Genomic DNA, 26,303 nt, shown 5'->3' on the forward strand with positions numbered 1-26,303 from the left:
GTTTTGCAGTGTACATCTTCCCACGCGTGTGTTCAATAAACTCATCTGTTTGATTGCATCCTTCTGGGCCTCTAGTATTTTGTTTTGGTTCTCAACATCGGGACAGGGGCAAGAGGGGTGGCATGATGATACAATACATAGCTTTAAGTTGTTTTTGTGGACATTTTGTTGACTTTATTTATACACAGGGGATTTTCACATAGTTCACTGAAGAGGTATGCGCCACCCTGCCTAGACCTCTTGGCCCTCCTTCGCACCTCCATGTAAAATTTTCTAAACCTGCCACTGACTCCCACAGCATACCAGAACCAGATCAAACCCAGCACAGTTTAAGGTTTTTTTTTTATACCCATAAGGAAGCAGAACCTCACTGAGCCCCTGAAACTGTGGTGATCACCTGGAAGAACCAGCAGAGTGTCATATAGCTTGCAGTGTGTGTGTGTGTGTGTGTGTGTGTGTGTGTGTGTGTGTGTGTGTGTGTGTGTGTGTGTTTCAAATCTCAAAAACAGATGAGCTCATTGTCATCCTGTCCTTAAACCCATTACTCACGCGGTAGCCAGGCAACAAGCTACTGGATACAATAAAGAAACATGCTAGCTTCAGTCCAGGATTTTTATAGGGTGGCGGCATAATAAGGATCTAGAATAAACCAAGTCTAATAAAAAATATTATGACCAAGGTTCGTGTAATTGTGGATCGCGTGTTGCTTGTTAATAGACACAGGGTGTATCTATAAGGTGTCTTTTTCTCATTGATCCACATGTTTCGGTGTGTAAGCTTCATGTTGAGAACCTTTGATATTAAAATCCAAACAACTAATCACCAATAAATGAATAATAAAAAGGATGAAGTAGCATCTAAGTTTGTTCCTCCCTTTCAAATATCTTATGTACATATACTACCACTACAGCAAACTTAAATGTGGATGCCCATAAACAAGCGCTCTTTTCTTTCACTTGGATCGCCTTATGATTGGGCAAAGTGACATTTCATCCTAACTGTAAATCTTACTGTAGTTGGAGAGCAGAGGGTTTACAGCCGCTGGTCGGAGTGGGTTCCTGCGTGTGTGTGTGTGTGTGTGTGTGTGTGTGTGTGTGTGTGTGTGTGTGTGTGTGTGTGTGTGTGGATGGATGTAATGAGGACGTTACATCACTTGCAGTGCAGCCAGACACCAGCAGCAGCATCCAGCTCGGAGGTAACGCGGCGCACAAACCCAGCTGGCCATATTGTGCACCAGCTCCCCGCAAATCGGCTGCGTCACACCTCAAGAAGGCACAAAGCAGTACTGCAGGAATAAAACCACTACACTGCGAGAGGCTCACGGATCAACCCCCCTGTATCGCTTGAGCTGGTAAGTGCTTGGATGCATTAACGCGTATTTCTGTGTATATTTTCCCCATTCACGGTGATGCATCAGCCCGAGCTTTGCTTGTCCTCTCCTGCGCTTTTGTGCTCAACGGGTTTTCTCGTGGCCCACAAAACGCCCCACATCGTGCACATTACACTGATTGGATTGCATTGTTGTGAGAGAAACAAAAACATAATGCACAATTCCTGGAATATTTATGCAATCTTGTGGGGTAGAGGACGATGGATAATGCTTTTCCTTTAGGTTTAATGAGTGCTTGTTTTTTTTGTTTTTGCTTTTTGACCCCCTCAGGTTGGCGTTTTTCCGTGCAGGGAAAATGGTTAAACTGGGCAATAATTTCAGCGAGAAAACCAACGGGAAGGTGGTTTCTGAAGACGGGTTTGACACCATCCCTCTTATAACACCATTAGATGCCAGTCAGCTGCAGTTCCCCCCACCGGATAAGGTATGCTTTTTGATTTACCAAAATGTCCATTGATATTTGTGATTCAAAGTGAGGGAACCAGCGCGTTTAGTGGTATTGCCATCACTCTAATTAGGGGGGGAACGGGTAACCAGTCTTACACATCTCTCCAGTATTACACATCACTTCAGTCATATTGCTTATAACTGTATCACTTGCATTAAAAATAAACATGCCGATTTTACCAGTCATGTTTTTTTTTTCTTCTTCTCATGAAGCGGCTGTGTTTTATTTTCCTGCCAGGTGGTGGTGAAGACAAAGGCAGATTATGATGGTGAGAGCAAAAAGGGAAAGCTACGATCTCCCAAAATCGCAGAGTTCTCAATAAGCATCATTGAAGGCGTTTCTGAGCGACTCAAAGTAAGAATAACGGAGCTGCTACAATCTGTGTTTCATGCATCATCCATTTCCCAGTATACTCCCACACATGCACATCCCTGAGAGCAGACATGTGTCTGCCTGCTGCTCAGGACATTTTTCATCCCCCCTCCAATCATAATATTTCCTCCCCAGCACAGCTCATACCTTTTGGCTCCTTCATTCAGCCCTCTTTCGCCTCCCTGTCCTCCCTTGTTGCCTGTAATCTTGGCCGGCTATACAGAGAGACATAATGCTCACTGATTCACTTAACCCCGCCCTGAGACTCTCATTAATTCAGCTGCTGCCATGGTGATGGCCTCCAAATGGCAGCATCTCTCCCACCTTTTAATGCTCCTTTGATTAGATGATAGATTTTTCTGTGCACACCTATAGAATGATTGAAACGCGTGTTTTGCTTTTATAAGAAACGAATGCGTAAAAGATGCCCTTTCTCCCTATAAATCCATCTCCGCATGTCCTGTGCCCACACTGAGCGATCCTCCCTCTACATTCATAATCAACAGATGAAAAAATATCTCTGAGCAGTGCCAGGCTCTCTTTGTAGGGCTTTAATTCTCAAACATAAAGCCACCGAGGCACATCACTGCCTGAGAGAACACAGCCTACATCCTCACGTCGGTGCTTTGAAATGTTGCAGGCGGGCCTTTCATCACAGAGAGTCTCTGTAATAAGCTCCTGTTGCTCTGCTTTGTGCACGCTGCACTGTGTGCTCTGCTGTGTAACTGTCCAATTCAAGCAAACAAATAAAAAGCAAATACTGTCATTCATATCGACGCACACTGTTAAGAATCTTATCAAATCTGAGCCAAACACAGTGGGCCAAAAAAACTAAAAACAACAACCCCTCAAAGAGTTATTGGATGTGTGGCACATTGCTCATAATATGTGAAGTCTTGTTTCTCTGCTGCAACTGTGAAATTTCACAGATACAGAACCATTTCACTGACATTGCTTTAAAATAGAAATTTTCCCTCCCTCCAAATAACTTAGCATATTCATTTATCCTGCTGCATAAAGCACACCTTTGGGGGGGGGGGGGGGGGGGGGGTTACATCTTGGGTAATAATGACGCGCTCACTCCCACTGCCCAGTAGCTCCAGTAGGTGTTACATAACTCCCCTGAGAGGTGGGAGCTGAACTGTACAGGTGGCCGCACAAACTGTGTTCTTGTCGAGTTAATTTATTCAGATTATTCTGTAGACCTGACTGGATGTTACTGTCACCGTTTTACTTTATGACCTCCCACATAATTGTCTACATCTTTTTTTTTCTTTTGCTTCAATATGGCAACCTTTTACTCTCGCTCAACCTTTAATATCAAAGAAGCTATTACAGGTTGCTCCAGTCTGCCCACTCGCTTCCTTTCATCAAGATGTAGGGAGTCTATTTATGGTGTCCTTTAACGGAGCTGTCTCGTAGGTCTTCTGCTGACGATGGCACTGTGCGTCTCCTTTAGGTGACCTTGCTGGTGATCTGTGCTCTGGCTTTCCTGATGTGCGTAGTGTTCCTCGTGGTCTACAAGGTCTACCAGTATGAACAGCCTTGTCCTGACAGCTTTGTTTACACGGTAAGAAAAACATTTCACCGTTCATGCAGTAAAGCATTTTTGTTGCATTATTTTAAATGTCTAATTTAAATGAGGATTTAACTGATCATGAGTGCTGACACTACATTCACTGATACAATTTAAGCTGACATAAATAGAAAATGTATTTTTACCATGGATTTAAAAACAAAAAACTCTTATCTGAACTTCCTTAGATCCCCAATAAATCTACATTTTATTACCAGTGCCACCTGTTTGTGTGAAAATATGTAATTTTTGAGAGGTCAAACAGTACATTTTTCATATTACAGACAAAATGTTCAGTCAATATGCAATAAAACACATTAAATAGCTTTGCTGAAACAGCCATGATGGTCAGCAATTCGCAATAGCTTAACATGGCTACTTTTAATAAAAAATTTCATTATTAATTTTGTTGACTGGTTTCCAGTTGTGTTCCTGTTCCAGGAGCAGTTTAGATTAGTCCTTACCTAAGGCTTTTATCGTCTCATACTGCTGGTCTGCAAAAATGACATATTCTCACAATAAAAGCTGTGGGTCTGAGGTTATCGATTATTATCTCACCACAAAGCCTTGATCCCTCTACCTACAGTGCTGGGAAAAAGTCTTGAGTCACCCTTTATTTCTTTAGATTTTGCCTCCAATACTTTTGCTTCCAGCACTTTTTCACCAACAAGGTGATTCCCATAGAGCTATTACCCAAACACCTGACACATCGTGACATGGTGTCCTTAAGAAATCGGGAAAAAAAATCCAGCAAAAACCTGACACAGGACCAGAGAGATGAATCTGGCCCCTCAGGTGGCCTTTCTACTGTCCAGTAAAGCCTAATCAGAAATGGTCTCAGTAGAAGTGTTGCTGTCAAGAAGCCATTTTCAGGGAAGGTGAAAAGGTAGAGGTATGCCAGATTATACAAGAACTAGTCTGAAAGTCTAATTTGAAACTTGTGGTTGAAATTGCTCAATGTACAGAGGCCAGGAGAGAGGTACCACAGTGAGTTTCTGTATCTGTATCTGCCATCTGTAAAATAAGGTTGGAGGTTCATGGTTCATGGCTGTATTCCTCCAGTGATGTTGGCCATCTTGCCAAAGTTCCATCACATTTTGATCAACAATGCAATACCATCTGGAAAAAAAGGGTGACATTGATCCCAAACAAACTAATGCAGTAAAAGCATACCTGGGTATAGGAACAGAGGGAAACAATATCAGTCATGGATTGGCCTCAACATTACTGAAGCACTGTGGGGTCATCTTGTCAGGGAACAAATGAAAAGTCTGGAGAACTATTCTCGAAGACTACTTAAATAGATGACAAGAAAGCTTGACTAAGAGACTGTTTTGAAGAATAAAGGCGGTCATACCAAATATTTTGACTTTCAAGCTAATTACAACTGTATACATTCCCCCCTTATATACATGCATGTTTGCACATGTTAGAATAAATCACTGCAGCAATTTTCCAAAGCAAAATTTAAGACACAAATTGTGCCTCCAGACTTTTGCACAGCACTGTATAACTGTTTAAATGATAAGATTTAGCTTGCGTTGTTTTCTGTGCTCTTTTGCTCCAATCTATATTCTGTTGTCATCACCTATTGTGTGCACTGAATGAGTTAACTCCCAGTATGTTTAATTCTCTCTTTCTGGAGCAGCAAGGTCGCTGCATGCCAGCTGGGCTGTATGGCAACTACCCCCCTCAGGGCCCTGGGGGCCGCGGACGTCTCTTCACACTCATTAACCACTACAACATAGCCAAGCAGACCATCACTCGGTCAGTATCACCATGGGTGACCATCATGTCTGAGGAGAAGGTCACCCAGCAGGAGACGGAGACTGCCCAGAAACTGGCTTAACCAACCTGGGATCAGGTGGTGGCTTCGCCTGCTGCAGAAAAATAAATAATATGGTTGTGCCATTCAAGCAAACCTCCCAGTCCTGTGGCTTTAATGGTTAAAAATCCACTTCTCTTGGCTGAGGTGCTATGCTGCCTTGTTGATGCAGTTTGGTCAGCTGATGCTTACAGTAGGAGGAATTTCTGCAAGTGAGGCTAACAGCTGGGTGGATTTACAGGTTTGTTTGAATAGCATACACTGTTATTTATTTACACTTTGAGTGGCAAACGTGTAGAAAAAAAGCCACAGAAACAAACACTGACACACACATTCACTGTCTTTGTACATACACATATGTAACAGAGCTCACTTTAGTACTCAGATTGTGAAACGACTGTGAACCATCTCGTGTCTGCGTCGCTTGTTTTATGCACGCACGACTCTTAATAACAATCAGTTTGCTTTGAATCTCTTTGTATTCCAATACATCAAGTACTGATATGAGCATGTTGGAAATCTCGAGGTTGGGCGAGTGGTAAATTTCTCATGAAGTGACAGGATATTTGCCACTGAGGCCATCTGTATGAAAATGTCTTAGTGTTATGGTATTGTGAACAAAGGCTTGACTTGGAGGAAATGTACCAGCAGAAAACATATTTTAAATTGTGCTGTACTGCTCTCTGCATATAGTGCTTTAAAAAAAACCGAGTGTTTGATCAAGTTTCTCTTTCTTTTTTTCCCCTCAAACAGACATGAATGATTGTTTCCATTCATTTGGATTCTGTGAACACAATGTGCTTTGATTTTCTGGCTACACAACACTTATTTAAGGATTACTTTACAGAGCATAACTTTTAAGCTACTGTACTGAATGTTTTTTGCATTGCTAGTGAAGACACTGTATTGCGCAATGCTTCGCATTGATTAATGTCGCCATATATGGCTATAAGCAGCCACCACAGATACTAGAGTTAGGCTGATGTAGTGGAACAATCTGACAGTAGTTGCTTGTCCTGTTGTTTCCTTTCTGTATTTGTCATTTAACTTAACTTGCCACAAATTATGTACCTTTTTCAAACAATGTAATGATTGCCATTGAAGTGCATTTGCTACATAAAAAAAATGTCAAATGAAAAACTCAAATAAAGTGCCCACATTTCACACCGACGTCTATGTGCAATCCATTTATGCAAAAGAAGATTTTTATTCATTACTTTGAGAGCAAGTCATGTCAGAGCTGCTGAAAACTCCCTCGGCACAGAAAATAAACACAGTTAAAAGTTCCAGTTGCTCTTGAGCTGACATCAAAGGAAAAAAATGTTCAAAGCACTTTAATGCTGTCACTGGAATCTGAGTTAATCATTATAAACAGATTAACAGAAACATCAGAAGTCAACAGCTACTTTCTCCTTAGCTGACACAAACCAAGGCAGGCAGCGGCTTCAGCTGCCTTTGATGTTATCTGCAAACCCACATAGATACGAATTATAAAAATTGTTTTATATCATGAAATATCATCATGAATTAATGAGAGAAGGTACACGTTAAATTTGCTATAAATTAGTTGAGAATCATTTGCTTTTACTTGAGTGTATCTGATGTGCCAGTACAGTTTATTCGGCTCCAATCTGCAAACCATTTTGAGCATTTAGAGTAATTTATTTTACATAAAGAACAAATCTTTTTGAATACATGGGACTGTGATGTCAAGATGCAAATACGCTCTAGTGCATAAAACAGTTTCGGAAGAGATTCACAGGGATCGAAATCCAGTCAAACCATTGTTACTCATGGCTGAGAAAGGCAAGATGTTAAAATACAAGTGCATTTTTATATTAAAGCTACCCTAGATAGAATCAGGGAAGAATTAAGTGCCATTTAAACTTGAGGACATAATCTCACGTTCAGTCTCGCTGTTGCCATCACTTCACTTCTCAGTTAGTTGTACAATCACTTCTGAGATTGGCATTGTGTATCAGCTTCAGGCAGTTTCTTGTTGTCCAGAGTCCATTTGGGCAGTCGTGTTAACTGTCATACCAGTCCAGGAAGAGAAGAGAAAAAGAGCACATAACGAGGAAAAAGAGGATCCATACCCTAAATCCAGCGTTGTTTTTGATAGCCTTAAAAAGAAGTAAACACAATGACATTTTACTGAGTGGAAATATAAGTCACATATATACTCACCGGTACACCTGTTCAACTGGTTGTCAATATAAATACCGAATTAGCCAATCACATTGCCGCAGCTTAATGCATTTAGACATGCAGAAGACCTGCTGAAGTTCAAGCTGAGCATCAGAATGGGGGAAAAAAGTGATTTAAGTGACTTTGAACGTGGCACGGTTGTTGATATCACTGTCCAGTGAATGGCAGTTCTCTAGGCCAAAATGCCTTGTTCATGCCAGAGGTCCAAAGAGAATGGCCAGACTGCTGTGAGCCAAAAAGAAGGCAATAACAACACAAATGACCACTTGTTACAACCAAGGTATGCAAAAGAGCATCACAGTCCACAGAGTACCTATGTTCTGATGGCTGCTTCCAAATTCTCTCAAACTGGTTTCTCAAATATGAAAACAGGATCTGGTGACCTCCACAGTCACCAACAGAGCACTTTTAGGATGTGAAACAGGAGCATCACATCATGGATGTGGAGCTGATAAATGTGCCGCATGTGTGTGACGCTATCATGTGAACATGAAACAAAATCTTAGAGGTTTTTTTTAGCACCTTGTTGAATCTGTTGAAATTAAAGCAGTTCTGAAGGTAAAAGGGGGTCTAACACCCAGGTGTATCTAATAAAGTGACCGGAGAATGTACAGCCAATATATGTGATGCAGAGGTGTGTTTTTCCCCCAGTGCAGTAAAAGGTACCTCTCGTATATCCTCATTGCCTTCTTTGACGTTCTCTGTAGCACCAACGACGAGCTGATGAATGTTGTCTATTTCTGCTTCCTGTCATGGAGAATAAGATGGACAATAAGTCTGTGTACAACAATGCACCGTGCACTTAACAGAGTGCCTGTGTGAAACCGAAGGAACCCAGCTCACTTGTTGCAGGACTTTCTCAGCAAAGATTTCTTGAAGTCGTGAGATCTCTACCACCTTCCCTTCGATTTGCCTGGTGGGTACAAACACTGGCATGAAGCATCCAATGAAAATAATGTGGCTAGCATATATAAGCCCTTCCAGATGATGTTAGGGGAACATTTAGTGTTTAGTGATTTTTTTATCACAAGTGTTTCAGATCCATTTCATTTAGTTTTATTAGCCACCAGAGGACTAATCTGCAAACACTCAAATCTTTGGGTAATTTTAATCCTGTCTTGATCAACATCTAACATTTCAGCCATGCTGTTTAAAACAGACTTATCAAAAACAGAAGGGAACATACACAGATGGAGACTCACCTCACTTCATCCACCAGGCTGTTCATCTCACTGATCAACCTCTGGTTTTCCTGCTCAAACTAGACATAAACACAGTACTGAATAAATATGTATAATGCAGATGTCAAATGCTAATTTAGTGTAAATATATTTCCACTTTTATTTGCCTTATCAGGAAATCCCTGTAAGCTGCTTTTGTGATGACAAATAACAATCCAAATTAGTCTGACATTTGCTGCTCTAAATCTTTAACCCTTCAAACCTCTGGCAAAAATCAACAACGAGTTGTCCCTGTGCACCGACACACTGTCAAAGTACAACATTAACGTTTGAAACATGCAGATCTATTCATTCATTATTCTGTATACATAAATATTTTCTAAGGTGTCACACCATCTGAATTTCCTCTGGGGAGAGCTCATCTTCCACTCGGCTCTCCTCCCACAGGTTTACAGGGTTGTCCTGGACCTCTGATGATGCAGTCTTCTCTAAAGGGCGAAAGACAAAAGACTTTTAAAGACAACTTTAGACGTGTTACAATAAGAAACCTCTCTGAAAATATAACCTTGAGCAGTTATTATGATGGAGTTTTTTAAATGGAATATCTTCAGTTAGTTTATTATTTAGTCCATACTCCTTTATTGCCTTTGGTAAGCTATTCCAGCATTCAGTAACTTATTTTTTAGAGTGAGTGTGTTGTGAGTCCAGATGAGCTTTGAAATTGGTTCAACTGCCTTCAGGAAGCAGTCTCTTAAAGCAGTTTTCACTTTCAAATACAAATCAAGTTGACAAGATTATAATAATAAATGTCCTTTTTGACTACTGTAATTATAACTAGGGATAGGTACCGGTATCCGATGCCATTATGGCACCGGTTCTGACATAAACAGTAGTAACCAGACCGAAAAGCAGCGCACATTTCGGTGCTTTTTTTTTCTTTCCCTGAGATGTCATACACTTTGGATTCTAGCCAATCATTTTACCTTTGCAAGGATAGTAGGCGGGCCCAGGTACGTACGTTCTTTTCGAGCTACAGATTAAAAATGCCCAAGGCGAAGCCGTCAAAAGTCTGGCTGTACTTCACAGCAAAAGATGCAAACTCAGCAGCCTGCAACAAGTGCTTTAAGGTGATACTGTGCAAAGGAGGTAACACCTGGAATCTGACGACCAACCTGGCGACGCATAGCGATTTTTTTAAAAGCCGAGAAATGCACAGAGTTAGCAACATCTCCCAAAAACCCGAAGAGGAGAGTCCTGGCCCCTAGCCCTGCCAGTGTAGCAGAAATGATGACGGATGATGATGGCAGCAGCAGCCGTTCTTCTCTGCGTGAGTAGCTTAATGTTGTCCGTGTGTAATTTACGTTGAGTAGGCTCACCACGTTATTACATTAATGCATGTAAGGTGAACTAGCAAACACCGTCGTAGTTACATGCAGTTGTCTTCTTGTTTGATGGCAGATACTCCCTTCACCCTGGCCAAAAAGGCTAAAACGACCAAAGAAAAAGTGGAAAACAGCTAAACATGAGAGGTTTAAAGTTTGTGTTTTTTCCATTGTTTAAGCACTGCTTCCAGCCAAGAGTGATACCATATATGCCCTATAGCTGCAGAAAAGGCTAACATTGTTATCTTTTTACAAAATAAACAGCTGAACATGAGAGGTTTTTGGACAAAGTGTGTGTTCTCCATTCTTTAAGCACCGGTTTGAGCACCGTTTAAGCACCGGCACTGTTTCGAAAGTACTGGTTTGACACCGGTATCGGATAAAACCTAAACGATACCCATCCCTAATTATAACATTTAATACAGTTAACTGATCCAAATAGTGCTACTTATTGCTTCCTGTCTGCCAATGTTGGCTATGGATGATGATATGAATAATACTCATACTTAACTTTCAATCTTAACTGAGATCACAAAGAATCATCATCATCATCATCATCATGTGCAATGACACTGTGATAAGACACCATGACATTATATATATTATATATGTTTTAAAAAAAGCTGAAATATATGAGATCACAAAAAAGTAGAAGAAGAAAGCATAATTTGGAGTCAGGTAAGTTCTAATAAAATGCAGTAGGGCTTGTCGTGACAGGCTTTGCATGTTGACTTACCAGAACTTCCCTCCTTAACGGTGTCCTCCTCTGTGGGCTCCACTTCCACTTTTTTCTCCACTGGACCGTGATGCTCTGGTACCAGTCTTGATCTGTGACCACAGAACACAATATTACATGAATCACAAGCAGTTTAAAAATGATGAGTGACAACAGGTCAGTGAGGAATGCAAATACTCACAGCCTCTTCTTGTCCACCATTCTCTTGACTCTAATTGCTCTCTGCTCAGAGTACAGCTTGCATACACCTTAAAACCAAAGATGCAAGGTATGATCAAATTGTGTCAGATGCATTATGAAAGAATTATGAAGTATTAAAACAGGTAACAGAGGACTCACTAGAAGTTCAGTAATTAGCTACAAACTCACCTTTTAGGTATGTTTCAATGAGGTCTAGCACCGCTCCCCTGTGCTCCTTTATCTGAGCTGATATCACCTGTTTTTCAGCTGAGATGACAACAATAATATATTTACAGTCAAGACTTCCTGACTTGGAAAGCATGCAGTATGAACAAGACCATATCAGCATTTCCAGATATGTTATGTTTAAATTTCCATTTAAGTTGATTTGCTGCACAGAAATAAAAGACACACCTTCATTGCGTAGCTGCTTGATGGCTTCAGAGCAGGTTCTCATAAAGATCTGAGCATCCTGGTCGATCTGGTCACGGTCATTGTCTGTCATGCGGGAAAGGTCTGATGAAATGAGACTGTAAAACACACACCAGAGCAATGAGAGTGAGCTTGAAGACTTTTACAAACATCATATTTAGTTTTACACCGACAGACATGCCGTAATGTGAATAGTTTCAAGTTGAGAAAGCACTTGTCCAAATACTCCTTCCCTCATTTCCACGCGCAGCTTTAAACAGTGTACTCCAAATTTGTCCTAAGTGAGCATCATGTTAAGCATCCCATCATGCAATGCATACTTTGCGGGGGGAAACCTAAGGAAGCAAGGCAGTAAGCAAGCTAAAGTCTGTATTTTGCTTTAGCTAGGTGTTTTAAACTTTAAAAAGTAAATATGACAATCCACATTTGAGTCTTTTCCCTTTGTATTATTAGTTTGTGGGTGGCTGTCCAGGAAATAGAGATGTCACTTGACAACAAATAATTGATAATAATTACAAGATTTGAAGCTGAACAAGCCATCCATTGAAGGACTTTAGTTTCATTACCATTACATCATGTTATAACATCAGTGTAAATAAATCAGTTATCAACTATAGGTCACAATTACTCTGAGGACTAAGAGGTTAACAGGAAATCTGGAAGATAGTAACAGCTATGGGAAAAGCTGAATGTATACAAGACCTGCAAACATATCAGTGGACAGTCCCATCACTAAATACTACCACACTCAACCCACTGACATGTCTAATGCTTAGTTAATGTTTTCTTTTGAGGTTTCATCAACAACTCGTTCCCAACAGTGGCTACTCACGCGCACACACACACGCACGCACGCACGCACGCACGCACGCACGCACACACACACACACACACAACGCAGAGGGGCCTTGGAGAGAGGAAGGCCTGGATTAGTCCCTGGGTGTGATTTGCTCTACACTTGGTTGCAGCTCAATTATTCCAGACAATTAGACTGGAGTCTGCCTCTACAGACCACCCGACTCGCTGCTGACCTTGTGCCAGAAGGCAGCCCCTGTAGCTCGCGCACAGACACTCACGCACGCTGAAAATAACCCTGACTCCTGACCTTCTCTGAATTTTGTCAGAATTAAAGCGTTTGTGCCCTCATCAGCTTTCCCTGCAGCCTTGAAGGGTTTTGCCGTTGCTGTTGTTGATTGTGGTGGATTACTGTGACTGTTTGGAGAAGCTTACCTTCCGGCGCTCACATAATCTTTTCTGTGCTGTAGCAGAAAGTCTTTGAGCTTGGTGATGTTCGTGATCTGCCAAGATAAAGTGAGAAGTAGCATTACTCGACCCCATCACCGTCATGTCAACAAGTCTTTAAATACGCAGTTGCACCTTCAAATATGTTAATTTTGGTCAACATTGTTTTTTTTTCCAGACATGTATGAGGAAACTATTTTCTCCCAGCTACATTCCAACAGAGCCAGAGTAAATGCATAATTTTACATTTATTGGAAGTGACAGGAAACCAGTGTCCTTCTATCTCTGTGAATTCTCAATATTTACTTATGACAATTCATCAACTCCAGGACATACAAAAATCAAACCAGCAATTTGCCCGTCAAACAGCTCTCATAAATAAAACCAAGGGCTTACAGAGCATACAGAGCACTGACAGAGCCATTTCCAATAAGCTTTAAATTTATGATCTGTTGCTATTTATCACAGAGAGAAAGTCCAGGAGTGTGTGTGTGTGCAAAGGGAAACCAGAGGAAACTTGGTTCAATCCAATATTTGCTCGTGTAATTCAGTCAAATATTAAAAAAGACCAAATTGCTTCCCTGTCCACAGACTTCTGCTGGCAGGCTACAAGAGGGTGTGAAAGCACACACAGCAGGCTCTGTTGGATCCACAAGAAGACAGAACTGAGACAGGCGCAGGACTGAAAAATGACACAATGAGTTTGACTGTGACAGCGAGCACAGAGCGTGGGGGATTATTTTGATAGCATAACGACGCTGTCTTCAGCCTTCACTTTTTCACGCTAACAGCCTCAATTATCAAATTGCTTTGGCTGTAAAGAGTAACCTGGCACCAGTCGTCTAATAATGTCTCTAAACATTCATTCCTAGCGTCACAGTGACTTAAAGCGGTGTTTTATTTGAGCTGACGTTTGAAAAATGACTCGTTTGTCAGGGCATAAAGAAGGTGTTGTGATAAACAGAGCCGAGCAATTTGTTAGAAACCCAGAAGTCCTTCTCTGGTTTAGAGGGTGACGTACGACACTGCTGTGGGGGGCATGCTAACGCAGGCAAGGACAAGGCAGGCTGACCCCCGCTAATAATACAATTATTTGTGAGGTCAGGAGTTAATTGATGTTCAGTGCAGTTGAGCTTGGAGGGTTCAGGGAGAACAGAACCGTACTTATAGTTTAAAGTCATTCAGATCAGCATTAGTTACTAGTTTAGAGCCTATTCAAAACATGCCTGTTTGAAATTGGCTCTAGTAAATCTCTAGTTTTACTGTTGCAGCATTCTCAATCAATCACTGACCAACCATAATTATGACTGTACACACTTAAAGTCTAGAAAATATCGCATGGGAGCAGACGGCAATAATGTTTGGGTGAGCATCATCGTGTCATGTGACATTTTATGATGCAACTCATTCAGTATTATATCTGTAATCAAACTTTAATGTTACATCATAAATGTATATTATTTTAATATATTCTTCATTTGACATGATTATAATGTCTAAATATGACATCTAAAAATGTTTTTAATATTATTACAACCACTCTTGTTCGGTAAATTTGACAGTATCTTGACTACCAAACAAAAGACCTATGATTAAAACACAGGTGTTTGTCAGTTATCACAATAATAACAGACCTTTTTTCAGATGCCTGATCAGAATAATATTGAAGCACAACTTCAAAAGGACTCCTGTGACACTGTTATATTAATCTGCATATGTAACAGTCGGCGCTTCCCTTAACTGACAAATCAGTGCTTTCACTTGACTTAAAATCCTTAACACATTCTGAATTCACCTCATCTCTGGAGCTAACGCAGTTAATATGACCACTGTTAAAACAAATACAAAAAATACAATATAAAATGGCCCACGACAATGTTAAGACGATGCATGGAGAGGAAAAAGGTAAAAATCCCTTTTTAGGCAACTACTACAAACAGAATACACTCAGTACCTTGACAGTTGTAGTATATAATGCTTAAGTGAGGACAGGATGATGTCTTGTTAATAGCTGCACTGGCATAATAAGCCATTTGCAATGCACCACACTGTTGACCGTGTTTCTGAAACATTCCCACACTGTAGAGGTTCATGAGCAATCCTTCCAGCTTGCTGTTTGGAGGGTATTAATTGGACACAGCCATCTTTGCAACACAGTCTTATTGCAACCATTTAGATGAATTATATTAATGACATGAAGTAGTACGTAGAGTCACGGACTGCTCTTTGAAGTTAATCAAACACATGCAAAGAATCCTTCATATAATTAAAATCTAGCATGTCAGTGAATAAGACTGGTTATCATTGTAACAACCTTTATAAGTTTTTTATAGCTTTGAACTGCAAACAAGCTTGGAAACAACATCTTACAGCAAAAATTGGACTGTTTGGTTTTTGTTTTTTTAATTAAAAGTTGCTTTGTGTTGTTGCTGTAACATTTCAACTCGTTCGTTGTGGTTTAGAGTCTTTTGGTATGATTTTGTGAGGAACAAATAAAGTGAAATGTTATGTCTAAGTTCCTAAATGAAACACAGAGATATTTATGTAATCTAGACTTGAAATTAGAAAATATAAACTCCTCCACACCAAGAACGATTTGGCTTGTCTTTACTATAAACTGTTTCCTGCTTGCAATTAACACTCGGTTTCAGCTTTGTACAAAGTTTATCTGACTACAAACCTCTACTCGTGGTACTACACCTTTTTCACCAGCAGGCAGTGCTAAGCCCAAAGCACTGGAACACAGTGGAAGGTCTGTGTGTGTGTGTGTGTGTGTGTGTGTGTGTGTGTGTGTGTGTGTGTGTGTGTGTGTGTGTGTGTGTGTGTGTGTGTGTGTGTGTGTGTGTGTGTTGTGTGTTGTGGGGGTGCTGGGGAGTGTCAAAGACTGCTGCTCTGGGGGTTGAGCTGCCTCCTGTGTGTATACATTGGAGCTTGGATTCCCAGCACAACCTCAAGGGTTTGCAGGGGGTCAGAGGGATCAATTGCTCTTGTAACGTAAGACCTTAAAGAGCAAGTAATTCCTGAACAATGAGGAAGGGGGTGGCCTTGTGCATGCGGCTCACCACATATGTGTATGCATAGGTACGCGTGAACGTGTGTGTGAGTGTAACGTGTAGCTGCCGCAGGTGTGTGTGAGGCAGAGCTCGCAGGGAAGGCAAGAGGAGACAGTCTGCCGGGCTATATCTAATCTCGTCATCATCAAAGACCCCCACTTTACCTCCTCACTTTCTCCTTCCCCTTGGTTCCCTCCAGCTCTGACTGAGCCCAAACAAACCATCAGGGGGGATTATTATGAGGAAGAAAAGAGAAAAGGCTTAGCTAGCAGATTTTCTAAAGAGCCTGGATAGCTCTTTGTTTTGTTTAATCCAGGTAACTGACAGAATTTGATGATGACTGCCCTGCTTTGGTTCAAGTCCCTGTGTGTCCTGACTGTGGGCTATCCATACTGACGCCACGTTATGTTGTGTTTAGGAATGTGGCCCTGATGCAGAGAGGATGCTTCAGAGGAGAACGCTGAGCCACATGTTGACTCTATTATCATGTTTATGTCTGACTCTCTAATGGGCTGAGTTTTGTCTTCTCATGTCTATTCACAGTTAGGAAGCTTTAGCCAGCTCTATAAACAAACAAGGAGTAATCAAAGAAAGCTTTTAAGAATATTTACCAACTGGGTCCTCGACCCTTTTAATATGTGCTAAAGTTGTATTAATCTGTCACGAGTTTAACCGGCCAATTCACTTCGATACAAAGATGTGGAAAGCAGCGCTTGCATGCAGTCTCGGTGCTTCTTCATCTACTGTCACACAGGTCAGATCAAGGATGGATTTGAAAAGTGACGGAGAGTCTGAATCATATATTAGATTTTCAAATACTGAGGAATATCAGCCAATGTATAGTCTGCGGTAAAGAGTACAAAGCTGAAATGACCACATTACCGCTATTGTATTTTACAACTGTGTCACATTTCTCCCCTTCAAGACAGATGGAAAGCATTCAGCAATCATCTCTGTTCAATCACAACTTGTAACGGTCCTGCTGCTGGAGCTTAGTGAGACGGACTGAGTCAGTGGCAAAACTATTGAGGAAGGTTTACAGCCTGCCTAAACCGATTTCAAGCATGCATTCAAAGCCATCATATCTTAATAATCAATTTCATATGAAACAGATGTGAAGGGCGGGGCTGTAACGTTTCACTAAAACACAAATGGACAACACGGGACAAAAAATTAATTAATAAACAAAAGGCAAAGCTGGCAGCTGAAGAGAAGGTGACGTTAAGCATGTGAGATAAACAGAACTGTTTTTAAAAAAGGACACCACATAATATAATAGATACATACAGTATCTACCATTAGATTCAAAATATTGTTGTGTAAGTATTTGTATTTACTGATATTCCTTAGAGAGCATACTTAATCACGTTTTGTGATTATTTCAGCATGTTTTTGAATTGTAAGACCATCTCTCTTTTGTTTACTTAAGTCCGGTCAAGTTGCCTTGGTTGGACTGACGCAAACCTGTGTCTGTTTTTCAGAACTGCCAAAATATTATCACAGCGAACTGGAATTATGGTTTGCAAGTCCACGTGTTTGTTTCAGCCCAGGAGGAAATCTTATATTACACTTTATTAATGTTCAATATTCATATACAATATAATGCAAACAGTACTGCACACAGTGGGTCATAGAAGAGTAAGAAACGTACTGTCCACATTGGCATCCCCTGGCGAAACAAGTAAATAAAAGAAAGCTCACCCCTGCTTAGGACAGCAGGATACACATGCTGAAATCCTGACAACAAAAGGTAATAAATCAGCAAAATCACTAGCTCTATAACTTAGATGTACTTAATGAGCATCTCCTGCCAACCTGGTATCAGTTGTCATGGTCATTATAATAAATACGTTTTTTCCCCTGCATACAGTAGCACTGAAAACACCTAAAAAGTACCAGAAATGCAATTTCAGAGTAAGTGACACTGCAACTTTCCTTCAGTGTATTATACATCACTGAATTGATATAATTCACTTCCAAAAAAGAACCAAAAACAAAACCACTTGAGTTAAACTTTAGTTTCAAAAACACAAGCAAGAAAAAGACAATCTATAAAGACAGAAAACACTTCAGTGATTTAATAAAGCAAAGTAATTTGCGGAGTGCATGGAAAATCTAGACGTTTGATTCGAGTCAGATTCTCACAGTACTGGAAAACTCAAACCTACTTGAGTCTTTACCTCTAAGACAGTAAACAAACTCGTCTTTTGACCTTTGCTTTAAAAACAAAACTGAAACAGTATCATCTGCTTTAGTTTTATTTTGTGCATTCAGTATCAATGTGAAATGACAACAAATAATGAATACCCCATGACTTATTTCCACATTTTATCCTGTAACAAAAGGCCCAATTGTATTCTTTATAGTTGTCATTTGCTTAAACAGATAAGTACACATCTGTTGGAGTTTCATGGCTCGGATTTTAGTGTTAAGAGTGGTGAATGCAGTCTGCTGTCATTAGTATTGGGAAATCACAACATTTGCCTAATGATAATGCCGTAAGACAGTATTTAAAGTATCCACAGCTGCTGCTTGTTCATCTCTAACAATCGTGTCTACAGAAAAGCAATGACTGCCTCATGACTTAGAGCTTGTCATGCATCTGTAAAACTGCTTTTAACCACTTTTTGCTCGTTAGTTTCATTTTCATGAGTCCTTCCAAACCTTTTGTTGCGTGCAGTAAAACAAAGATCACGATCCTGCTCAGGGCTGACAGCAGATGCCTCAAAATTCAATTTGCCTGGCTTTCATGGGAAAACAGTGCAGAGATTAGGCCAACTGGTAAAAGAGACCATTTAGCAGCACTGTTCATCTGAGCGTGATCCCTGCAAATCGCTCAGCATAGACTTGGCTTAGGCAGCTATATGAGACCGCGTTTTACCTTTTGTGTTGTACTTTGGTAACGTGATGAGCAGAAGCATAATATACTTGTGCACCACATTCCCTAAACAACTCATAAATGTCATGTAACATCTGCTGCTGTGGCTGTACACCATCTGTATGTGATCCGTTAAGCACAAGAAGAAATGTGCAAATTCATTCCAGTTTCATCTGAAGCAAAACACCCACAGGCTCTTAAACACATCTCTAACGATTATTTCAACTTTGATCTGCGACTCTGACCTTTGCAAGTTCACTGATCCTCTTTAACGTCCCGGTGTGATACAAGGTGATAATTTTAACTTCACTTTCACAATGGTTTAGCTTGATTTAGTTTATAACATCTCAAACATAAAATGAAATTTCAATTGTTTAAAAAAAAAGAAAACACACTGGAGTTGGAAACTTAACCATCGTCGAAAAATTCAGACTAAATGTTACGAAAATACTAGAGCATACCATTTCACTGTAAAGTTTTCACAGCGAAGAGCCCCTCTAACAACACAACATCATTTTAAGAGCTGGCCCACTTTTCAGTGTTTCAAAGAAAACAGTGTGAGAAGGAGCCAATTTTGGAATACCAATACTGAACGCAGAGTGGGGAGCCAAGCGCTATTTTCTACACCCAATTTGACAATTTTAGAGTGACCTTCCCCATTTAAACTCGAGAAGGGTAGCATGCTGCGGAGAGCGACGAGGTGAGCGGTGAAACGGAGATCACAGCGCCCAAAACCAACCCCTATGAGGTAAAAGATTCCCCTTACCAAACCCCACCCTGCAAACACTGGCCCTCTTATTAGTCAATCAAACCCTTCTTGAATCGACTTGAAAGTAGCTACATTTCCTTTCTCATTGTGTTGACTTTTGAGTGGAAAAAGAAAAAAGTCTCAGAGGTCCACTGTGTATTTGTCAACTTTGATGTTTTCTTTCTATTTTTGCGAAGCTTCAATGGGAATTTAGGAGGGAGAGTTAGCGGGAGAGTTATGCATGTCTTGAAGGGCACCCACATCTGTTGTGCATTAGGTGCCGGCCGTCAACATTGTTACTGGGGACCTAATTTAATATTTTCTCTGTTTTGATCTTCCACCTTTAATCACTGGCTCTTGGGAGGATCAGCTTTCCCCAGAAATTGTTTGAGAGCCGAAAGAAAATGTTATTGCAGCATGTTTATGGAATCATACATGGGAAGAGGCGACCTGCATAAAAATGACTGCCTATGTGATGCCGAATAGAGACAGAAAAGGATAGCTGAGCCGGGGAGACGTGGGTGAAAACCGCGACATAACTGTAAGCAGTCAGGACATTCCAAGCTCACATTTTCAATTTCGGCAAAAACGGCTTCACTGAGATGGTCGGAGATGATATCTGCAATGCGAAGGAGACAGCAGTAGGGGGGGAGGAGAGCAGGGTGCAGCCACCACAGGATAGGTTTGGGTTTCTCTTGAATAAGCAGCAGTGCCTTTATTAAACCACCATTTCTAATATCCATGTAACAGAACATAACAAAAACCTGGTTGTGCAGAGCTGCAGCAAATGGGCTCATGTTTGCCTCGGGCTGATGGCTGAAGACATCGGGTACAACTAGAGCTGGGCGATAGAACGATAACGATATGTATCGCGATATAACTTTTACTCGATAGAGAAATTAAGCTATCGCGATAGACCTCGCCGCTCTTGTCCTCTTAAAAAAAAAAAGAGAAAAGAACAGCCAATCCAAACTAAGTAGCGCAGAGCCGAACCAATCACAGCCGCAGCGTCACGTCGCGTGACTTGTTACGTACAGCACAAGTGCCAAGCCGCACGTGTGTTTGTTTGGGAAGCAGCCAGCGGGTAATGGAGGAAATGAGTGTGCCGACTAGAAAAATCAACCGAGCGTGACCGAAGAGAAAACAGATGATGGTTCCAAACGCCGGAGAGATTGTCGAACGGAAGAGCCATAGAAGTTCCATAGTGTGAAGGTATTTCGGCTATTTCAAGTCTGACAAAAAACAGAGTAGCGTGCACTGTAAATTGTGCCAAAAGCAAGTCTGGAAATACAATAAACTGGTGCATGCGTCACACTGCGCCACATTATTGTTTCGGTGAAATGAATTTCTACAATACTGTTACTGTTAATTGTACTCTCTGCAGTGTTTAAATGCTTACATATACACACAGTTACTGTCCCTCCACACATACGACTCGGTTCTGCTTCTATGCCCCAGCTTTGTTTACTTTTACCCACCGAGGCTTCTAGACTTCTGATTGGCCAACATTTCTGCACGGTTAGGAATCTAGCGCCACCTGCTGCTTTGGCATGTTCATAGCAGCGTTTTCCTTCATTTCTGCCTTTATGTGTGGACGGGATTATTTTTTAAAACGAAAACGGAAAATCTCCGTTTTCAAAAATACCCGTGTACGTGTGGACGTAGCCTCAGTCTCTGACTGGAAGCGCTAATTCGTCATTCGGCTTTTGTCAGACTAAAGTAACTGTTAAAACTGTTTGAAAAGCTAAGCTATACAACAAGGAGAGATTGAGAATTTCCTTTTAGTTCTCAGTTTATTTGATATTGACAAAAGTTAGTCAGTTTTGTCTGTTCTTCTGTAAAACAAACTAAGATTTATTTTTAGAATTAATATTTTGTTTCTAAGTGGAATTGACAATTTAGTCTGTTTCGTTTGTTCTATTTTGAAACTTAAACGCTTTAGCGGCTGCCTTTTGTGTAGTTTGCAATATTTGCCTTTATTTATCTGAAAAAGTCTCATGTTCCTTAAGTACATCTACCCTGTTGAACTTATTATGGGAAATAAATATTTAAATAAAAACAAGCTGCTGATTATTTCACATTTTACTTGTGAGCAACGGCACATTTAAATCTTACAAATATAGTTATTTGGCTTATATTGTGATAGATATCGTTATCGCCTGAAATGAAAAAAACATATCGTGATATGAAAAAATCTCATATCGCCCAGCTCTAGGTACAACTTAAAGCCCTGACTCCCCTTGGGATACGTAAAGTGGTTCTTCAAGGTACCTTTGAAGAGGTTTGTTTTTGAGATATTCATGTCAGGCCAAAGTGTAGCAGTAGACGTACAAGCAACATGTACACTGCTAGATCTTGTACCGTCAACCATAGAGGATGGGTCTGTATTTCAGCGGAAAAAGATAATTTAAGATGTTTTTCATGACATTTCCTGAATCAACACAATGTCTCATAAAATGACATCCAAAACTGTTTTCCCCAATATATTTAGTCTTATGTGAAATTCTACAAATAAATTTATATTATTACAGTATTAGAGGAGATGAAGTCTAAATTCCATTACTGACAGTGTATTAAAAAGCTAGCATTTTTCAGTGAGACCAAGGTCATTTTAACTGGCTATTACCAGAAAACTAAGAAAGGAAGAAATGAAAACATACTTCTTCAGTTGTGTAGCTGTTCATATTTATATGGTTTCTGAAAAAATAACCATATCAACTGCTGATCCAAGCGTGTAAAATTTTTTCTGAATATCAGTTGCAGGCCTCATGTTGGGGAAAATACATATATATATTTTATGTGACACTTTTGTCCTTGAGTGATTGTTTTCATGAGAATTTGGTCAGATATGAGAATATAGACTGGGAGACTGCACACCAGCAGCTATGAAACAACATTTCTGACTTATTTCTCTCCCTATGATGCCCACACCTATCAATCTGTGCCAAGAATGTTTTATATGAAGTGGCGTATGCACTTATAATATGCACTTATAATAACGGCATACTCCAACAAATACAGTTATTATAATAATAACCAGGAATTGTAAAACACAGTTGAGCACACATGTAGCAAGCCTGGACATCCCCAGATAACTTTAATGAGTGAATATTGTATCTGTAAAAGTTGTAGATTACCAAAGTATATAAGGGCATAAAAGCATTTCATTAACATCGATGGGATATTCTTCTTCTTCTTCTTCTTTCAGCTGCCTTTACAAAATACCATAGCAGATAATTTGCCTCTATTTCACCCTATCCCTAGCACCCTCCTTTATCACAAAAACCCTCTGCATGTGCTCCTTCACTACATCCATGAGTCTCCTCTTAGGTGTTCCTCTCTTCCTCCTGCCTGGCACCTCCACGTTCAGCATCCTTTGCCTAGTGTATTTTCTCTTCCGACTGTGCATATACCCAAGCCATCTCATCCTTACCTATTTAACTTTGCCTCCACACTGCTCAACCCGAGCTGCCCCTCTGATGCGTTTGTTTCTAATTTCGTCCATCCTGGTGACTCCCAGTGAAGATCTTAACATCTTCAGTTCAGCCTCCGGTCGTTTTTGTCAGTGCCACCACCTCCAAGCCATACATCATAAAAGGTCTAGTCTTGCAAACCTTCCCTTTCCCTCTTGGTGCTATCCTTCTCTCACAAATCACTCCTGACATTGCCTCAACCTTCTTCACCCTGTCTGCAAACTCTTTTTCACACCTCTTATGCATTATCCGTTGCTTTGGATGGTTGACCCCAGATATCTAAACTACTCAAACTTCAGTACCTCTGCTCCTTGCAGCTTCACTGTTACACCTGTCTCCCTCTCATTCACACAAATGTATTCTGTCTTGCTTCTACTGACTTTCATCTTCTCTCAAAGCATACCTGCACATCTCCAGGCTCTATTTCACCTGCTCCCTACTCTCAGTACAGATCCTCAAAGCCTTCAACAAACGATTAACTGGCCACTTATTGTATTAGTCAAAATCACAACCTTTATATTTCAAATCTCAACGTATCATAATATTATCTATTCTATGACAAATTTGGAACATAATTTGCATATATTCAATATAAATTTTAAAAAATCTAATCCAGTTTAAGTTCATGCTGCATTTAGCAAAGTTATAGTCTGCAAATGTTGACAGAACACCGGCTAACCACGAACAGCGCCAACACACCAAAGGAAACAGAAGTGGTAAGCATCGTATATGCACTGTATTTCACTGGCTGCTGTTGCTCCTACAAAGTAGTAGTAAGTTTAGAAGCTGCCATTAAACGTAAAGCACTTTGGCCACTGTGCTAGCAAAGTTAGCTAACGCTAGCCTGGATGAACACTCACCACTTCTTTCGCCCTCGGTGAGAAGCCACTCTTCGGTCTACTTCTCTTGAAAATTTCATCTTTGGTCGAGTCGAAGCCAATCCCTATGGCTTTGTTCCTGGTTTTAACCGTCTTAACGCTGGCTTTGAAAAGTAACGTGATATCAACAGCCATGTCTGAGCAGCTGCAGCCGACTGCTCACCGCTGTAAACAAACTGACACGTCACCCGATGAGGACGTCATCTTCGTGGGACGCGCTGGATTTCTCCTGTAATACGGGTACGAAAGCGTTACGTTTCACCTTAAATATTTCATCAGTATTTATTTATTATAAGTAATATTCACATCATAATAATTGAATTCTGCTACAGTCCGATCGTATATTTAAAGACCGGTCGCTTAGAATCAACTCTTGTAGGGAAAATCTTAAAATATCTTTAATTTAAAAAAAAAAAATCTATTAATATTTTAACTGAAACCTTCGGTCTGAAAGCATTAACTTGAAGCCTTTACCTGTATGTGCCAAATTTGGGAAACGACAGTCCAAACCATAAGTTCTGCCATCCCACAGGTCAATTGTACAGTTTCAGACTGCAACAAAAATGGGAAAATCTGACTGCAAATACAAGGGAGGAGATCAAACGACAGAAATACACAGAGGTAAAGGTGAGGAAAATCAAGTTGAAGCAAAATTTATAGGATAGTGAAAAACAAGGAAAAAGCATTTAAACATAGAGAGACAAAATAGGGATTATGCATCATTAATTATTTAATAAACTCGTTATATTTATCAATAAATAATACAAGCAATGATTCTTTGTTAACAGATAAAAGCCTGTCCATTGAGCAGTTCATTACAGAGACCTGAACAGTTATTTCTGTAATGAACCTCTGAGACTGCTGCAACAAGAGAGAGACGACTCTTTAGCCCCACAGAAACTCTTAATTTATCAAATCAGAACGAGTTTTGGGGATTATTTACTAAAAGTTTTCTGAAAGATTGCCCATTCATTTCAAATTTAAAATAACATTTATCGGATAAATTAATGGATAAAAGTTTTTATTCGTGCTGCATTTGAGATGAAAATATTCCCACAATAGATGAAGGATTCCCAAACAAGAAGCAGCTGACACAGCGACAGCTCCCCACATATACGAATCTCTGCAGCATAACCAAAGATGGCATTTAGTAATGTAGCTAAATCATTGGCAGTGCAGTTGAGAACGCCACATGCTACTGACATTACCGACTCTAGTGAACATCTGGATAACATTTTACTTCTCTATCACCAGCCTACTGCACAATCAACAAATTAAACTATACAGTTTATCGTTTTAAATGTGTAGTGTTTTCTGTGAAACGATAAGAAATATTTAGTCTGAAGGAAGACACTAGTTTTGTTCCACCTCACTAAGGAGGTGAAAGGTACAGTACCTCCTGACCTGGTGGACTAGGTGAGCTATAAGAATATTTATATGCCAGTGCATTTTCAAAATGCGCACATTCAACTTATTTCCGAGTTTTCTGCCACCTATGAATGCAGCCCATGTTCCTAACAATGGGCTGATTTATGCTGTGTGGGATGTGTTGGATGGTTTTCAATGTCTTTGTGGAGACTTGTGCTCAGAGACTGTGCAATATCTGAGCTGTGCAGTGCAGTTTTTCTACACTCCCTCTACCTGGTAGCAATGTGATGAATAAGGAAATGTTTTGATGTTTACATCACAGTGAATACTGACAGATGATGGCTGTGTGTTGGCGCTAATCAAAACTATTATTCATGCCAGAACTTCTGTCTGTTGTTCTAATGATTATATTTTGGTATTGTGTTGTAACTGCCACAATAATGAGTGATTGTCAATACAGTCTGTGTCCAAAACAAACGAACAAATAAAAAACCAGCTGATGCAGTGTGTTTATATTAAAGTACATCTGTGTAATTACTGGAGGCTAAGATACATAATAGCTTTGCTTTTCCTCCTGATTACGCAATTTGTCGTGTAAAAAGAAAATCAATGTGTTAACTCAGAGCGCTTGTTATCACTAAAAATCTCCTGAAAGAGACGGTATTTACTTTAAATTTTCCATTCAAGACTGCATTTAAGCTTGTGTTATTTCGGTTTTTGGCATGGACATGAAGTTTTAGATTTTAAAGATAATCCATGTTGCAATTACTGATCGACAATAGTTATAGTAAAAGAATGGGGGGTGGCTCTAAATTGCCTGTACATATGAACGTGAATGATTGTCTGTCTCTCCCGGTTAGCGCTGTGACAGACTGGTGACCTCTCCAGCCAGACTGTACTCTGCCTCACATCCTATGACAGCTGGGGTAGGTT

The 26,303-nt window shown here is 40.3% G+C and overlaps 2 protein-coding genes across 2 annotated transcripts; one reads left to right on the forward strand and one right to left on the reverse strand.

Annotated features, from left to right (window-relative positions):
• The first annotated feature begins 1,076 nt into the window (after positions 1 to 1,076).
• LOC147330211 (neuronal vesicle trafficking-associated protein 1-like) lies at positions 1,077 to 6,775 on the forward strand. The gene is made up of 5 exons (XM_086291833.1): positions 1,077 to 1,351; positions 1,661 to 1,814; positions 2,076 to 2,192; positions 3,670 to 3,780; positions 5,435 to 6,775. The coding sequence occupies exons 2-5, from the start codon at positions 1,686 to 1,688 to the stop codon at positions 5,633 to 5,635; spliced, it is 558 nt and encodes a 185-aa protein (XP_086147959.1). The 5' UTR covers positions 1,077 to 1,351; positions 1,661 to 1,685; the 3' UTR covers positions 5,636 to 6,775.
• A 10-nt stretch (positions 6,776 to 6,785) lies between these two features.
• On the reverse strand, positions 6,786 to 24,210 carry stx18 (syntaxin 18). Its single transcript, XM_086291832.1, has 11 exons — positions 23,985 to 24,210; positions 12,961 to 13,028; positions 11,713 to 11,828; positions 11,488 to 11,565; positions 11,300 to 11,366; positions 11,119 to 11,210; positions 9,394 to 9,488; positions 9,022 to 9,080; positions 8,663 to 8,732; positions 8,486 to 8,566; positions 6,786 to 7,734 (listed from the first exon to the last, which is right to left on the reverse strand). Exons 1-11 carry the CDS (start codon positions 24,135 to 24,137, stop codon positions 7,639 to 7,641), a joined length of 975 nt encoding a protein of 324 aa, XP_086147958.1. The 5' UTR covers positions 24,138 to 24,210; the 3' UTR covers positions 6,786 to 7,638.
• Positions 24,211 to 26,303: the final 2,093 nt, after the last annotated feature.

Source organism: Aulonocara sp. 'chitande type north' Nkhata Bay, linkage group LG5 (assembly GCF_057382095.1).
Source record: "Aulonocara sp. 'chitande type north' Nkhata Bay isolate Kocher_YH1m ecotype deep benthic linkage group LG5, A_spYH_male_GT1.1, whole genome shotgun sequence".
NCBI classification, from domain to species: Eukaryota; Metazoa; Chordata; class Actinopteri; order Cichliformes; family Cichlidae; genus Aulonocara; species Aulonocara sp. 'chitande type north' Nkhata Bay.